Consider the following 18,106-nt stretch of genomic DNA (forward strand, 5'->3'; position numbering starts at 1 on the left):
TTATTTTGCATATGATAGAAGACAACTCACACTTCTCAAGCCTTTTGGTTCTTTTTCAAGAACCAAAAATAAACTCAAGGCATGTTGGCAATACTTCCTCACCCCTAAACAAATTGGCTATTCTTTTCACCTTAATCTTGAACAGTTATGGCAGCAAAAGATTTGATAGTTATGTAAGTTTATAAACTATAGTCCAGTCTCATTTCTGGAACCCAAAGTGCAAGATGGAGGGTTCTCCTAATCTTTCAATAATTCTTCACTTTGTTTGGCAAAAGCAGCTTTTTAAATAAATCTATTGTGATATGCTGACATATAACAAAACAGCACAGGTATGGCAAAGAATGCACCTTCTGGAATTGTGATACTTGATTGGTCAGTCTGATAGGGTAAACTGCATATCCAGGTAACCGAGACCTTGAATAACAAAAAGCTCTATTTTCCCAGTGCCTGGCTGAATGTTTAATTAGATCAGCAAATTGTCCATCCACATCTGGTTGTTCATAAAAAGCAAAACCTAACATTTGAGCGCTCAATTCTAGTGTAAAGTGTTTTACTATGGGGGTGAAAGCTGGAGCTTAAAAGATAACGGTCATCAGAACTAGCTGGAGCAAGAAAAGAACCATCTGGCATTTTTGCTAGATTTCCTTCCTTCTCCCAGCATGTGATTGGTCCCCAGCACTATCCTTATTTCGCAAGTTTTTTCAACTCCTCTGTAAAGCTTGTCACAACCATAAGACCACTACTTTCCATTGAGTCATAACTCTTGCAACCACGGGAGCAGAGTCAGGATCAAAATTCATATGATAGCACACATACTTTCAGACACATGGACATCTGTGCTGGTAAGTCCACTGATGTTCATTTGGATTTGATTATTCTGTTATGGTGAGTGTGGAGGGACATCATCATGACTCACTCTTGGGCTTTGCAACATGACACCTGTGGTGTCAATGAACAAAGCTGTACACAGACGGATCCACAAAGTTCTCTGGGGCAACGACTAGGTCCTCGTCTTCCAGATTTTCATTTTGGGAGAGAGTTCTCTCTGGATTGAGAAGGAACTGCAGAAACGGCGTCGCAGAGTCAGACACAACTGAGTGACACTTTGAGAAGGCAGGAGGAGAAAGAATAGTTCTCACTCCTTGCCCCACTCTCCGGGTTTTCTATCTATGTATGTGGCTTCCCTAGTGACTCAGTAAAGAATCTGCGTGCAAAGTGGGAGACCTGGGTTTGATCCCCAGGTTGGGAAGATCCCCTGGAGGAGGACATAGCAACCCACTCCAGTATTCTTGCCTGGGAAATCCCAAGGACTGAAGAGCCATGGGGTCAAAAACAGTCAGACCCAGCTGAGCGACTAAACAACAAAGTTATTCCACTTAGTCCTCATAACAACCTTTCCATGTTTTGGAGATTACGATGCAGAGAAGTTAAATAACTTGCCTAAGGACACAGAACGAAGAGTTGGGTTTGTAAGTAGTTGGGAGTGCCCTGTAGGTTAGCATATTAACAAGATGAGAAAGTGCCTTTACAAATTCAAAATGTCAAGAAATACCTCCTGGACATGGGCGAACTATCCAGACAATAGCTAGGCTATCCTTCCAAAGCATACATTACCTCATTTCTAGGCACAGAATATCAAATGCAGTCTTTTTTTTTTTTTTAATTTGTTTATTTATTTTTGGTTGTGCTGGGTTTTCGTTGCTGCTGAGAGGGCTTTCTCTAGTTGTGGTAAGTAGGGACTGTAGGGTAAGGGAGTCAGAGAAGGCAAGGTTCAGAAAAAGAACAAGACCGGCACTTTACAGGAACAGATCACCTTTAATGAGGCGAGAAGGGGCAGTAGTCAGATTAGTGAGCTGCTGCACTAACCCAAGAAAAGAGTTAAGTATATATAGGCATATATGTGGAAATCTACTGTCTTAAGGGGGCCTGTTCTTCTCCAAGGTTGTTCAGATTAGTTCTCTCAGAAACGGCTGGGACAAGGAATTTGGAGATCCGCCAGAGGCTGGGACAGGCTGGGAGCTGGGTGTAATCAACCTTAATGTCCATTTGTTTCTTCGTTGACAGAGTTCTTTGTTTTGCATAGAATGGTGGGGAGGCCCAGGAGGGGATTTTGCGCGGTGTAACTTTCCTTCAGGGACTACCCTCCATTGTGGTGCCCCGGGTTGTCATTGCTTCTCTGGCTGAGGAGCACAGGACTCCAGGTGCATCCGCTCAGTTGCTTGGAGGCATGTGAAATCTTCCCAGACCAGGGATCAATCCTGTGTCCCCTGCACTGGCAGGCAAATTCCTAGCCCCTGTACCAGGAGGGAAGTCCCAAACACAGCCTTGAGGCATAAGTCCAATAACTACAGGTTCGTGTTCATTGAGGAAAGATGCAAATCTCCATTCTGAGATTCTGAACTCTTCAATTATTTTGTTCTTAGCACACAGTTTCAGTCTGAAGACTGAAAATATTTTCAGACATCATTCTGTGTTGGATCTGGATTGGAAGAATGAACCAAGGCTTTGAATCTTATTTCCTCCATTTTGATACAAGCCTCCTCAGAGTTTCATGGTCAAGAGGCTAAGGGGTAGGACTATAGTGATGACTGCCAAGGGAAGTGGACCTTATTGATCTTCCAGAAGTCACATCTTTCAAAACTACTGGTGCTGAGGAGAGGAGCTCCCAGAGGGTGTGATCCTCTTGCCTCTCTGCTTTTGTTCTGCAGAAAGCCGCCTTTTTAAGGTACCCATTAGGCTTTCACTCTTTGATCTATTTTGTTCTACCTTTTTCATCTTCCCTGTTGATATCCCAGCTGGCCATGTCTTGACCATAGCAGCTACCAAATAAGGAATCATGTTTCCCAAACTTACTGGCTAGTGATGGTTGCTGTGCTACCATGAAATCAGCTTCATCCTTTTATTCAGGTTCAACGATTTCCAAAAGGTTTTAAAACAAATTTTCTTCGTTATGACTGGTTAGCTAATCTGGGGGGTGGAAGTCGATCTCTCTCTGGAACATTATCCGCAAACATCTGATGAGCCTGTGGTGCTACATCTGTGTATTCTTCCAGCTTCATTGAACCATTTGGAGCCATTTTTCCAGCGGCAACAGCGCGGTGGTGGCGGCGGCGGCGGCGGCGGCGGCGGCGGCGGCCAGAGCGTGTCTCAGGCTCCCTCACCAAGCGCTGGCGCAACTGCTGCGAAATATGTATTTGTTTCAAGCCGCTAAGTTGGTGGTAATTTGCGAGACAGTAACAGAAAACTAATGCACCATTAGCGGTGTTATTAGGGTGGCAAAGTTTGGGATTGCGGTGGAAGAAGCATCTGGTTTGTTTTAGATGATTCTGAATTTTGAATTGCTACCCATAAAAGGGAAAAAATAAAACAAAACAAAAAAAGTAAACAGAAATCGGTGTGAAAGAACACACAAAATCACCCCCTTCAACGCCTAGGTCAGGCCTTCTTGGTCACCTTTCTCCAGTCTGAAGTGATTGTTCCCTCCTCAGATATTTACAGACATGATGTATTTTATCACCTTAATAATACTATTCTTTTTTATGCTCTAGTGGCTTTCTGTGTCTAACTGGGCTTCAATTTCCTTGAGGGCAAAGATCTTCTCTTGTTGATTTTTGCATCCCCCACAGTGCCTTGCACAGACTCTAGTAAATGTTACTTGATTGGCCAAAGAAGATGGTTTTATCTGATAAGTCCTTCAAACTAAACCCTCCAGGTGCTACTCCTGGAAAGCACCTGGAAGGGGTTCTTGAGATTCCAACGGGGGAGGGGGGGGTGTTTCCTTATTGATTCACAGCTTTCCACTACCCAGCTTTCCCCAGCAGCATCCCTTGACTCCTCTCTCAGGAGAAGGAAACTTAGACACAAGTATGGATGGGCCAAATAGCTGGCCCAGCTGGCAACATAACCTGGCATTGAAGAAGAATTTTACTTAATTAGCTAAGCACCCTCTAATCAGGAAGGCCTAAACATCTGCCAGTGGAATTTGAGAAGTCTGTTATAAAAGTTGAAAAGCTGATTTTATTCACCACAGATCAAACTCTTGTAGTGAGGGGTGGGGCACTGGGGGGGGGAGTGGAGGTGGGGGAAGGTTTTACCAGTTAAATCAAATTAAGAGAAGAAGCTGGTGCCCAATTTCCTGGAGAGTTTGTGTAGTGAACTTTTTCTTTTTCACTGCACCTGACTTTTAATTATGGATGTAATAGAAGAAACTATCAATATTACAAATTTCTTCTGCACTCATATACATAATTAACAGTATGTGAACTGTCTCAAAGAAATTAAAGCAAAATTTGAGGACTTAAGTTTTTTTAAAAAATAAGTGTGGTCAGATGCCTAGGTAGTAGAAACATTTTGAATAAACTCACAGACTTGTTTTCTTAGATCAAGGACTATTTTTGGGGAAATAAAAAGCCTTTGGGGAAAAAAAAAAAAGCCTTTGGGGAAAAAAAAAGCCTTTGAGAGACCCAGCTTCTTGCCTCCACTGGTTTGTAATTTCTTGCTAATGTGGCAAGCTACTTTAATCCTTTCTGGAACAAGAGATGCAATATAAATTAATACCAATGTGACAAAACGTCTGAACAGTGGACTTGAAACTGCCGGAGGATCATAAAGAACTGATTTGTTCAAGGAAGCGGAGCAGTTTAGTCTTTATTTAGATGTGTGGTTTAGGTAGATGGAAATGAATCCATTTATCATTGTTGAGCTGCCTTGAGTTAAATGGTAGCACCGATTGTAACAATTTGCAAAGCAACATGGTGGAAATGAAGTCAACTCGGAAGGGTCATGGATTTTGAAGAATATGAATCTTTAACATTTTTATTGGCTGCTGCCTTTGGAGTGCAAATTGTCAGCATGTCCCTGAGTTGTGAAGCATTTGCCGTAATACTGTGGGCAAAATTATCGTGAACACCAAGAGGATTTGGAACTTTCGGGCTACATGGCCAAAATCTGAGATGCTTGGCCCTGAGAAACTCAATCCTTTTCATCAAAGCGCTTAAACCAATGGCTGGAATCAGAACTAAGACGTGTTCAAATTGGAACTCTCCGCTGTTTTGAATTCTAGCCTTTGAAATATAACCATTTAAATTTACTTGCTCAGAATTGATTCATCATCCTTGCAACTATACGAATGAAGTTGATGAAACTTTTGCATATGCCTTTGGCATTCCTATTAAAATCTATGCTCTTTGCTAGGTAATAGACTATACCACTGGCCAAAATGTACCACTTAAGTGTATAGTTTCTTTTAAACCATCCGCTTCGCTAGTAAAAAAACTTCGTGGCTCCTGTCCCAGACAGTGCCCTAACAGCCAGTGGGGTTGACAGGGCTGCTCGCATGCGCTCTCGACATAATCGTGTTTGTCGCAATGGGCCCTGCGCGGAAGGTTACATACGAGCGATTGACTTTGATTATAGTCATTTTGTTGGTAGCACTGGTTACCGCGCTACTTCCGCGCTGGTACTTGATTGTAACAGAAAGTAGTTCCGGCCCGTGTTGTTTCGGCCGAGGAGCCGTCGCCGCCATTTCAAGATCGTGAGAGGTAGATGGCCAACCAGAGTTCTAGGGTTCGAAAGCTGTAACTGTTGCTGCTGCTTAAGCCTGCCAAAGCACTGGTACGGCTGCTGCCCTCGTGCTACTACCTCTAGAAACATTCTTGCCAGTAGTGGCGGCTGCAGGATTCAATTACCACCTTCTCACACTCGCTTTAGAAGCTCCAGATGGCGTCTTCCGTGGGCAACGTGGCCGACAGCACAGGTACCGGTGTCTGTTCCACCTTGGCAGACGCCCCCTTGGGGTCTCGCGCCGTCTTCTGCCTCTCATCACTCCCTCCCCTCTGGCCATCCCCATTGCATCAGTGGCATCGCTAAGCTTTTCGGCGTCTAGCGGCATCTGATCTGGGTTTTCTGCTGTCGTCTGGTCCTAAAACATTTTCTTTCGCTTGCTTGCTTTTTGCTTCCTTTCTTGCTTTGTAATCCTATACATTTTCTAGCCTTCTGCTCTCTCGGGACCCTTCTACACCTGCGCGCTTAGACTGTCTCAGAATGGACTGCATTGGAATCCCAAGCTGCCTTTCATTCTCCTTCGCAGTCGTTTTTTCCTAAATTCAGCTCAGCTCACCGCCCCCTTCTCGTCCCCCTCCACCCCGCTCCCCTTAGCCCGATTTGGTGGTCCTCTGTCAATCGAGGGCGGAGGTGCCGTTCCAATGTAATCGTATCCTCACTTTGCATCACCCCAAGGACGAGCGCAAGCTCCTGGGTGCGCTCCGAGTAACCTCTACAACAGGGGATTTTGAGCAGCACCGCGCCTGGCAGCGCCTGTCTGCTGTGCCTTGGGTTGAGCGGCCCCGGTTTCGATTGGAAATTTCCAGGGGTTCCTTTTGCCATCGCCCAATTCCACTCGCTGCCCCCAGCCTGGATTTCCCACCCTGTCCTCCTCCCTCCGCTCCCGCGGGGAGCCACACCCTTTGCTTCGCGAGGTTGCCAGCCCTGCGGTCCGCTTCCTACCCTCGGGGAGAAACCACTCTAGTGCTGGGGCTTTGGCGTTGACCACCCTGCCCGCCCGATTCTCGCTTTGTGTTACTTTCTCCTTGTATTCCTCCGCCGCTGTCTCTGGGTCTTCCATCCCCATTCTTTAGCCCGGTATTTCTTTATTCATAGGGGGTATATTTTTTTGAGTTTTCATCCCTGCTTGAAGAGTTTGTAAAGCAACTGGAGTGTAGCTGCACAAGTGCAAGGCGGTTGCCCTTTTAGACAATTAGTCTGAGAGCATTTAGTACTAAAAATAAGAAAACTCCAAATTATAGGAGTGTCCTTCAGCTGCCTTTCCGTATTGAGGCTATTTGGGGCGGGAGGGAGGGGGGGATTGGGCTGCGGTTCTAAGGTTTCCCACGAGGTTATTTTTTTGTTGGTTTCTCAGTTGAGATATGTCAAGGGTTTTATTGTTCTTGGGACATCGTGCACTAAGAGATGACTCTTCAATTGTATCTTATATTTGACTGTAGGTAGTGGGATTGGTAGTGTTCCCCTCCCGCTCAGGGATTTTTTTAAAGATTGAAGAGTCTGTCCTAGATTCTCTTGTTCTAGCTTGCCCTTTTCTTTATTTTTTTGGCCACACCATGCGGCTTGCGGGATCTTAGTTCCCCGGGCCAGGCATGGAACCTGTGCCCCCTGAATTGGGAGCGCAGAGTCTTAACCGCTGGACTACCAATGAAGTCCCTGCTTGCCCTTTTCTACCTGTTATTTTATTTGAGAAAGTTGTCATTTCTAGTGTTAAAATAGCAGATAGGCGGCTTTTGAAAAGTTGATAAAGTATGGGTTAAAAATAAAGAGCAAGGGAGTTCTAGAGACTTGCTTAAAATGTGATTTTCTAGTTTCTGTAAGAGGTATAACCGTCCACAAACGTGGATGCGGTTCTCTCTGTTCTTAACGTTAGTTGTCAGCTAGCTGTGCCTTGTTAGGAAATTTACTTTACTTTCCCGAGTATACAGTTGATTTACCAGGTCTAATGATTGAGGGTCTAGGCTCGGTATGAACTTCCCACTTGGACCTTGGTAGAATTTAAGTATTTAATTTGTAGAAAGTTTCTTACTCTGTCTCGTGAAAGTACTGTGGTCAAATTCCCAAGTAATGTATTATTGTTCAAGTATTTACACTTGAGACTTAGGCAGCTTGTCATTGTTTTCCCGTCTCTGGGCTTTAGCTGTATATCCTTTATCTTTTTGTATCTGAACAAAGTCACACACAGCAAAGTGCTTTCATTTATTATTAATTCTGTTGCACTTTATCAAATGGTTTTATATTTTAGCATTTTCCCATTCTTTTAAAAAATCATTGCAGTTTAGGTAACTGCTTAGATTATACAGGGTTGTTTGCAGTGTTTTAGTCCTTTTAGTCTGTATCAGAGCTCTTTGGAAAATGCTAGTGTTAAACCAATGTGGGTGGGATTTAGCTAATTTGGTCTCAGTGTGAGTTTGGAATGGTACAGGAGCAATACAATATTATCTTGGGTCTTGATTTAAAATGTTTGACCCCTTTAAATATTTTGGCTCTTGACAGATGAATTCATCTTGTTTGTTTATCAGCTGTTTTAAAAATAGCACCTTGACTTTTAGTTTTTTCCCCTTATGCCTGTTTCTAGTGTCACCCTTAAGATATTTAAAAATTAAGTTGTGAAATAATACAAAAGCATGAATATAATTTGAAGAGTTAACCACACATCTGGTGTCCCCACCCAGGTTAAGAGGTAGATTGTTACCAGTACCCCCCCCAAATCCAACCTAAAACATGGGACAAAGTATTAAGTTTCCCAGTAGGTTATTCTGACATTATTACATCTATGTGACCTCGCAAATCACATGTTTTATATTTCATTTCTCTATGTTAACTGAAGTATAAGGAATAATGTTTAGTGAATCTTTAGATGCTACATCTGATTTGTAATTTAAAATACCAAGTATTTTTGGTCATAAAATTTTTTTTTTATTTGCAAGTAAATATTGCATTTGCAAGTAAATATTTCTGTCTAGGCGGGGAATTCTAAAAATGCCAATTCTGCACCTAATGTTAACTTGGGGGTATCGAGAACGTGCAGAACATTCTAGTGCTTTACATAGTTTCAAGCGTTTTCATCTTTAAGTTTAATATACCATATTTTTACATTTTTTTGTTTGCATTTCTAACTTTTTGTTTTCCCCCCTCCTTCCCTCAAATGTTTTGATGATTCTCCAGAACCAACGAAACGTATGCTTTCCTTCCAAGGGTTAGCTGAGTTGGCACATCGCGAATATCAGGCAGGAGATTTTGAGGCAGCTGAGAGACACTGCATGCAGCTCTGGAGACAAGAGCCAGACAATACTGGTGTGCTTTTATTACTTTCATCTATACACTTCCAGTGTCGAAGGCTGGACAGGTAGGAGATGTGGGGGTGATGCTGGTGATTGCTGCCTCTGAGTGCTGAGCTTGAAAAATGTGCCTTAAATATCTGAACTTGAAATTTTTCCAGTTCTGGGTTTCACCTGAAGCCACCAACGCACATCTGCTCTCTTGCCCACTTGTGATAGGCCCAGCTGCCAGTTTTCCTCCCTTCTTTTGTGGTGGTGGTTATATTATTGGTATAACTAGGGACCTTTTCTAGATTTTTCCACCTACGTCGGCGGCTTTTTTAGAACTCTTTTTCAGGTAATAAATTATTCTTGGTCTACATCTGAGCATCCAGTCTCACCTTTGTAAGATGTGTCACCTTGAGGGACCGAAGTGGTCAGAGATAATAGTGATATGTTGTGGTAGGAGGTGCATATGTAGTTCAAGTTGCAAATGCCATCATTAAATCATTATGCTGTACTACTTTTAGCTAATCAGTTGAATTAATCAAAAGGGAAGAATCTGTGTTCTTGGTCTTTTAATAAATTGTCACTTTGGCTTATTTAGACATTTAAAGATGTGAATCATTGAATCTTACCAGCAAATGGAAAATGAGACTCACGCACATAGCATTTTCATTCTTGATCTTATTGATCATTGTTTACAGTGAGGCAGTTTGGTAATGAGACTAGTTAAGAATTTTATCTCTTAAGAAAAAAGTGTTCCGATTTGAACTCCGAATGCCTCCACGTCTGAAAAGCTTTGATTTCCACAATTTTTCCTTCTTTGAGCTAGTTAAAAGATAATATTTTATTATGTAATGAGCAGTACACAGGATCTTCAAAAACTGTTGCGTAAGGGCCATACCTTCTTTCTGTAACATGCATACCCATGCATCAACACTTTTCCCCTTTTCCAGATCTGCCCACTTTAGTACTCTGGCAATTAAACAGAACCCCCTTCTGGCAGAAGCCTATTCAAATTTGGGGAATGTGTACAAGGAAAGAGGGCAGTTGCAGGAAGCAATTGAGCATTACCGGCATGCATTGCGTCTCAAACCAGATTTCATCGATGGTTATATTAACCTGGCAGCTGCTTTGGTAGCAGCAGGCGACATGGAAGGGGCAGTACAAGCTTACGTCTCTGCTCTTCAGTACAATCCTGTGAGTATAATTTTAATGGTTATTATTTTTCTTTCGCAAAAGCCTAGAAAGAAACATAGTTTGATACTTTAGACACTAAAATAGGTTTTTTTGCGTGGAATAAAGTCAAGAGTTTGGAAATGTTTAGTTTACTTAAAATGATGAAATTGCTTTGACCCAGACCTGCGTTGTCGTCTTTAAAAAATTCATTTTATTTAGCAAGCTATTAGCATAAAAATTACCTTATTGCAAGAGAGTCTTACATCTATTTTTAGAATGCCTGTAAAAGTACAGAACACATGATATTGTTTCTTTGGGCTCTTTTGATTAAATTTGGATAATTTCTGCTATAATGTATTCACAACAGGTAATTGATTTTCAAGGAATAGTGGTAGCAGGGCCTTAATCTGTAATGTAGAATAGTTAAAATGAGATGTCAGTATATGGATCCATAACATGAAAACTAGGCTGCAAATTTTTTCCCTCAATATCCTATTCTCTCTTCTTTCAACATAATTAGAAGTGGTAAAATAGAGGCAATAGTATGCACACAAGGCTTTTGATTAGTCCTTAAAATTTTTTTTATCTAAGTTGCAGATGTTTTCTGGGAAGCAAGTGAGGCCCAGTTGGCAGACACGTTCAGTGTGTTAGGGTCTCTGAAAGGTACACAGAAAAAGTAAGACTTGCCCTTAGAACTTTTGATGTAGTTAGGGAAATCAGATAGACATAAATTTAAGAGGAAAGTGATAGATTATAGGAATCCAGAAAAAAATTAAGAATATGTTTCTAAGCTACTTTTAGCTTTGCAGCAACCCAGGAAGTGGTTAATAGTTAACTATTATGGCTACCATTTATTTAAAGTCTACTATGTGTTCAGACACTGTGCCAGTCAGACATTGGTCTTTCTTAATGCTCACAATGATCTTTCAAAGTAGATGGTATTCCAGTTTTATCACTTAAAAGTAATGGAGGGGTTATGTAACTTGGGAGCAAACAGAATGAAGAAGTGGATATTGAAACCTGAGTGAATATCTTGAAAGCAAACACTGAAGAGAGAAGAAATACAAGATAAAAAGGGGAAGAAGTGCTCAGAGGGCATTCATTCCTTAAGATAGCCCTTGAGCACAGTGTGAAAACCATTCTGCTATCCCTTAATCCTTATTTTACAGGTAGGAGACTGAAGCTTAATTTAGTAGTTTATGCAAAGATCTGAAATTTTATCCGGACACTATTTATCAGGACATCTATTAACAGTTGTTTTTTTTGAGGTAATTTTGAGTGTAAAATTTTAAATTTCATTTATTGTTTTTTGCATGGATACAATGTATCCTTCTTGGAGGTAGCCGATACTAATTTCTTAGATATCCTTTTGGAGGTACTCAATGGATATATATATATAAATTTAGAGGACCTCTTGTAATTTTTATTGCAGTACTATCTAGCTAGTTACAGAAAGTTTTAGGTACCCCTGTATGTGCTACTGCTGGGGCTTGGACCTTGTTCTTGCCAAGGTTCAGGGTTCACTTGTGCATCTAATTGTGATAGTAAGTTCTTTCCCTTTATTAATTAGGTTGGTCCCATCCTTCACTTGTTGATTGCATATACATTCATTTGTGTCCTCTTACAAATGACATTTGGGCCGTGGGCCCAAAGGTCTTGAACTCTGATCCCCTTTGCTCAGGTTTCTACATGTGTGGCAGAGCAGTCATTGGTGCTGACAGTATACCAAACTGCAGGAGTATGATGAGAAAGGAAAACTAAAGTGGGAGATGGAACCATGCGTTTCAGTATCTAACCTGTTAACAGAAAACTTATCATTGTGCCCTACCAAAGAAGTAAGATAATATGAAAATAAGTCATGGGACTACCCTTAAAGGTATTGAACAGCTGTGCATTCCTTGGTTTTGTTTCTCCTAGTGAAAGGTGCTGCTTTATTTCTCTCTCTTTCCCAGTAAGAATGAGAAAGAGATTGTGCCTACCGCCTTGATTTCACCTAAGTATATTGTAGTGATCGTGCTTTAATTCATTTCAGTGTATCTTGTCTTAACTAGATTTAAGAGCTTCCCAGTGCACTCTGCGTGCTCAGTTGTGTCCGACTCTGTGGTACTGTGAACAGCCTGCAGGCCAGTCAGGCTCCTCTGCCCATGGAATTTTCCAGGCAAGAATACTGGAGTGGGTTACCATTTCCTCCTCGAGGGGATCTTCCTAACCTAGGGATCGACCCCGCATCTCCTGTGTCTCCTGCATTGGCAGGCAGATTCTTTACCACTGTGCCACCTGGGAAGCTCCTATCTAGATTAAAGCTTACTGTCAGATGTCTTTGTCAATTCAGGACTGACAGAGAAACTTGAGTCTGTTCCTAAATTGTGCTTCTGTGGCAGTGCATTGCTGGCCTGAATCAGAGTTGTAGTTGGCATTCTATGAGAAATAAAGTCAGGTTATTTTGGTTTTGCAGTAGTGAAAAAGTAAAATGTTAAGGTGGTAGTCTTGGCAACATGTTTTCTCTTTTTCGTTTGTCTCTTTAGGTTAATGGTATGTCAATTTGGAAGTTATTCTCTGACTTGGTTATAGAAATTACTTTTAAGAAGTAGAGCTGTTGATATTTTTACATTCTGAATTGGCTTCCATAATGTTGGGTGATTTAATAATTTCACTAAAATTTTAGTCCATTGTATTTGAATATGCTATTGCAGCTAGTAATCTCCACATGATGACTCACTAGAGTTGCCCATACTTGACAATCCCTTTTATGAATTATGTATAAAATGTTCTTTGTAAAATGGCTGTAACGCTGAGTTGCTGTAAGGAGCCCTGTTTCTGATTCTATAGATTGTACTTCTGTTTTGATTGTGAATGCATAGCCCTGAGATCTGCTGGCATCCTGACCATCAAGTGTTACTGTCTTTTGTTAGTTGTTACTGTTGCAAGCCTCCCTCATATAGCTAAACTGTAGAAGAACTTAAACAGTCATCCCTTGGTATCCATGGGGGATTGGTTCCAGAATCTGTGGGTGCTCAAGCCCTTTATATATACCTTACCACTATATAAAGTAGTGTAGTATAGTTAGTTGACTCTTCATGTCCACGGTTTCCTCACCTGAAGATTCGGAGGGTTGATTGTATTTCTATCCCTCTCTGCTTTTTTTTTTTTTTGTTTGCTGTGCATATGTGACGTTTATTTGAGTACTAAGTGTATGTACAATACTTTGTTAGGAATTGGGGAGATGTGTTGGAGGGGGGGTTGTGGATTATAACATGAGCAGGACCTGACCCATAAAGGAAAAAAGTTGTAAGCTCCTCAGATGATTATTCTTAGAGTATTAATCATGAGGTTTTCTCGAGTAGATGCTTATAACCTAAGCATTCTGTAGGAAGGTAAATAGCAAGTAGACTTCCTTATCTGAAGTGGTGAGTCAAGTAGTGACAAGTAAGCGTAGTAGAGGCGAGTCAATTGGAAGATTTAGAAAGAATAGAGAGGCTGAGGAGTTTGAATTTAATTTGAGAGGCAATTGAGAACTACTGTAGGCTTTTATCAACCCGATTTTATTTCCCATCTATATAGATGTTGGGTGTTGGCGGTGGGAGGCTCTAGGAGGAGAGGTGGGAAATAGATGCTATCTTAGGAAGGGTGGTTGTACAGGAAATTCTTACTCATTTCCATCTTACCTTTATTCATGCTATTTTCCCTTGTCTACAATGCCCTCCTCTTTTGTCTGTTAAAACCCTACTCATCCTTTAAGGCCCAGCTTTTAATTTCTCCTTTGAGTTCATTTACTTCTCTAAAATTCTTTACAGTTATGTGGCTGGTTAATATGTATGGGTTTAGTGTTGCATGAACAAAAGTTTGCTATAAGAAACATACCAGATTAACCATCATTAGCATCTATATCTACTTTGTGTTTAAAAATCAGTTGGTAATTCTGAAACACTGTAGAATGGATAAAAATTATTTTGTGATCATAACTCTTTGTGAACTAGGCTATTTTTGCAGCATTCCCTGTAATCAGAAATACTGTTGAAGTTTAAAACTAGAAGCAGCAGAAAAGTAGCTTGTAAAATTTATCCAAGTAAAGTGAAGGCTAAGCTGTCTTGGGGAAATAAAAGTAAAACTCAAAGCAAGGGCTTCCCTGGTGGCTCAGTGGTAAAGAATCTGCCTGCCAATGCAGGAGACACTGGTTCAATCCCTGATTTGGGAAGATCCCACATGCTGAGGAGCAACTAAAGTGCGAGCACCACACCTATTGAGCCTGTGCTCTAGAGCCTGGCAGCTGCGACTACTGAGCCCACGTGAGGCAACTACTGAAGCCCGTGCACCTTAGAGCCTGTGCTGCACAAGAGAAGTCACTGCAATGAGAAGCCCATGCACTGCAACTAGAGAGTAGCCTGTTCTTCACAACTAGAGAAAAACCCATGCTGCAATGAAGACCCAGCACCGCCAAAAATAAATAAAATTTTAAAAAAGCAATGTTTTACATGGGAAAAAATATGTATGTGTCTTTCCACATAGATTGTAGGCCCTTTGAAGATAAGGATTCTATTAATTTATTTCCCCACAGTTGCAGGCATATTGTTGAATTGAATAAAGGTTTGCATAAAAGATAGTAAGTTGGTGCAAAATTGTGGTCCATTGTTGAAATTTGTTGTTTGATATTGGAATACATTCTAAATAAATGTGGTTATGTTATATACATCATTTTAATGTGCATTTCTTGCATTAATTTTTTTTTTTTTTTTGCTAATGACTTGTTAGGTTGGTGAAAAAGTAATTGTGGTTTCAGACCATGGCTTTTAAATCATTGTAACTAGGCTCAAACACATTTTTATTAATCAAAATAAGAACAATTATAATCAACACATTTTTGCTAACAAGAAATATGTTTATTCCTGTAGCATAAAAATCTGTGCTTTGGGCTTCAGTGAACTCTTGGAAAGCATTTTCTGCATTTTGCTGGTCATGGAAGCATTTTTCCCTTCAAAAAGTTGTCAAGATGCTTGAAGTGGTAGTCAGTTGGTGAGAGGTCAGGTGAATATAGCAGGTGAGGCAAAAGTTCATAGCCCAGTTCATTCAACTTTTGAAGCATTGGTTGTGTGATGTGTGGTTGGACAAGGTTGTGGAGAAAAATTGGACCCTTTTTGTTTACCAGTGCTGGCTGCAGGCATTGGAGTTTTTGGTACATCACATCGATTTGCTGAGCATACTTCTCAGATGTAATGGTTTTGCCAGGATTCAGAAAGCTGTAGTGGCTCAGATGGGCAGCAGACCACCAAACAGTGACCATGACCTTTTCTGGTGCAAGTTTCACTTTGGGAAGTGCTTTGGAGCTTCTTCTCAGTCCAACCACTGAGCTGGTTGTTGCCAGTTGTCGTATAAATTCCACTTTTCAGCACATGTTGCAATCTGATTGAGAAATGGTCTGTTGTTGTTGCATAGAATAAGAGAAGACCGCACTAAAAAATGACGATTTTTTTTTTCATTTTCAGTCAACTCATGAGGGATTCACTTAACTGAGCTTTTTTACCTTTCCAATTTGCTTCAAATGCCAAACGACCGTAGAATGGTCGACGTTGAGTTCTTCAGCAACTTCTTGTGTAGTTGTAAGAGGATCAGCTTTGATCGTGGTTCTCAATTGGTCATTGTCACCTTCTAGTTGTCGACCACTGTGCTGCTCCTCTTCAAGGCTCTTGTCTCCTTTGCAAAACTTCTTGAACCACTACTGCTCTGTACATTTCGTTAGGTGATCCTGGGTCAAATGCATTGTTGATGTAGTGAGTTGTGTCTTCTTTATGACCCATTTTATAGTTGAGTAAGAAAATTGCTTGAATTTGCTTTTTGTCTAACATCATTTCCTTAGTCTAAAATAAATATAAAATACACAGCAAGTATGACAAAACCCACTGAAAAAAAATACACAGCAAGTAATAAGTTATTAGCAAAAAGCAAATCGGGAAACACATTAAAATGATGTATAACATAACCAAATTTATTTAAGAATGTATTCCAATATTGAATAGCAAAGTTCAACAATGCAAAGCTGCAATTACTTTTGCACCAACCTAATACTTGCTGTTTATTTAATATTTGTATTTATTATATGCTTATAATTATGGCAATGATGTTAGAAAGCAAATTAGAATGATTTTCTTATTTGAGTTCAAAATGGCTTGTAAAGCAGTGGAGATGACTCAAAACAACAACACATTTGCCCAGAAATACCAGTGCAGTGGTGGTTCAAGGAGTTTTGCAAAGGGGACAAGAGCCTTGAAGAGAAGGAGCACAGTGGTCAGCAATCGGAAGGTGACAATGACCAATTAAGAACCATTATCAAAGCTGATCCTCTTAAAACTACACAAGAAGTTGCTGAAGAACCCAACGTCAATCATTCTATGGTCATTTGGCATTTGAAGCAAATTGGAAAGGTGAAAAAGCTCAGTTAAGTGAGTCCCTCATGAGATGACCGAAAATCAAGAAAATCGTCATTTTTTAGTGCTGTCTTCTCTTATTCTATGCAACAACAGACCATTTTTCAATCAGATTGCAACATGTGCTGAAAAGTGGAATTTATACGACAACCGGCAACAACCAGGTCAGTGGCTGGACCGAGAAGAAGCTCCAAAGCACTTCCCAAAGCGAAACTTGTACCACAAAAGGTCATGGTCACTGTTTGGTGGTCTGCTGCCCATCTGAGCCACTATAGCTTTCTGAATCCTGGCAAAACCATTACATCTGAGAAGTATGCTCAGCAGATCGATGCGATGCACCGAAGACTGCAGTGCCTGCAGCCAGCATTGGTGAACCGAAAGGGCCCAATTCTTCCAGGCCACGACACCTGACCACACATCACACAACCAATGCTTCAAAAGTTGAGCGAACTGGGCTATGAACTTTTGCCTCACCTGACTTCTCGCCAACCACCTACCACTTCTTCAAGCACCTCAATAACTTTTGCAGGGAAAATGCTTCCACACCAGCAGGATGCAGAATATGCTTTCCAAGAGTTCATCAAATTCTGAAGCACAGATTTTTATGCTACAGGAATAAATAAACTTATTTCTCATTGGCAAAAGTGTGTTGATTGTAATGATTCCTATTAATAAAGATGCTTTTGAGCCAAGTTATGGTTTAAAAATTCATAGTCTGAAACTGCAGTTACTTTTGTACCAACCTAATATTAACCTAGGAATGGATACAGTGTAGGCCAGGTTTGGAAGGTGTGATTCTTCTAGTAGATATTTTTTTGACATGACGAATGGAGCAGAATTGATGTCTTAGCTTCTTTTGAGCTTTGGGGGAGAACAGTGGTATCCTTGAATTTTGAATTTTTTTAAAAATTTTGAGTTTTATAGAAATTAGTTATTCATGCATGAATGTTTGAATTTCCAATGGGAGAATTGGATTTCACTATGATATTTAATATATGTTTTACCTTCTAAAGTTGCTTTATTATTTTATAGTGATCTTGAAGATAATCTATTTTAAACTATGGGCACTGTGTTAACTTGATTTAGCATGTTGTAATGGACCTAAATGATGTAACTAAATATTTACATATACTGGGATGTAATTAAATATGACATACACTGTCAGTACTTGGATGGCATCCATCCAAGAGTTCATAGAAACTGGAGGGTAAAATTATGCAACAGTTGACCGAGATGTATAGCCCACTAGGGTCATTGTTGGAGAAGTATTGCAAGACTTCTGATTACTATGGCTCAGAAAAGGCATAGGAATCGGTAAAAGTCAAAAGATGTATAACCACAGTAATCAGATGTAGTAGAAGGAGTTTGTAGGAATAGATTGGATTGTTCAGTCATGGTCTGCCAAAACAGAAGGGTAACCCTTAAAGTTTAGGGGAAAAAATCATACAAAGAAGATAGCAAGGTTATATAATTCATTACTTCTCAGAGTGTAAACAGGGTTAAAAAGTAGTTAGACTCATTAGAAGAGGAGAAGTCTGTAATAAGATTAATGATACCTATGAGGATTAGTGTTAGCCTTTTGTGCTTGAGGTCACAGGAGACAACCTTTCTCCCCCCAAACACCAGTCATTGTTCAATGGACAGACATATCACGTAACTCATGGAAGTGACCCAGTATGGCCAACC

The 18,106-nt window shown here is 40.6% G+C and overlaps 1 protein-coding gene and 1 pseudogene across 2 annotated transcripts in view; one reads left to right on the forward strand and one right to left on the reverse strand.

The window, feature by feature from the left end:
* Positions 1-245: 245 nt before the first annotated feature.
* On the reverse strand, positions 246-5,524 carry LOC122435516 (annotated as a pseudogene).
* OGT (O-linked N-acetylglucosamine (GlcNAc) transferase) overlaps positions 5,490-18,106 on the forward strand; it is a 41,608-nt gene continuing 28,991 nt past the window's right edge. Inside the window, exons 1-3 of one of the 2 annotated variants that reach the window (XM_043458227.1) lie at positions 5,490-5,755; positions 8,728-8,908; positions 9,779-10,022. In XM_043458227.1, the coding sequence (XP_043314162.1) occupies positions 5,719-5,755; positions 8,728-8,908; positions 9,779-10,022 (462 nt within the window). In that variant the 5' untranslated portion in view covers positions 5,490-5,718. The remainder of the gene's footprint in view (positions 5,756-8,727; positions 8,909-9,778; positions 10,023-18,106) is intronic. The other variant, XM_043458228.1, reaches the window with a different exon arrangement.

This window comes from Cervus canadensis, chromosome X (assembly GCF_019320065.1).
Source record: "Cervus canadensis isolate Bull #8, Minnesota chromosome X, ASM1932006v1, whole genome shotgun sequence".
Lineage (NCBI taxonomy): Eukaryota > Metazoa > Chordata > Mammalia > Artiodactyla > Cervidae > Cervus > Cervus canadensis.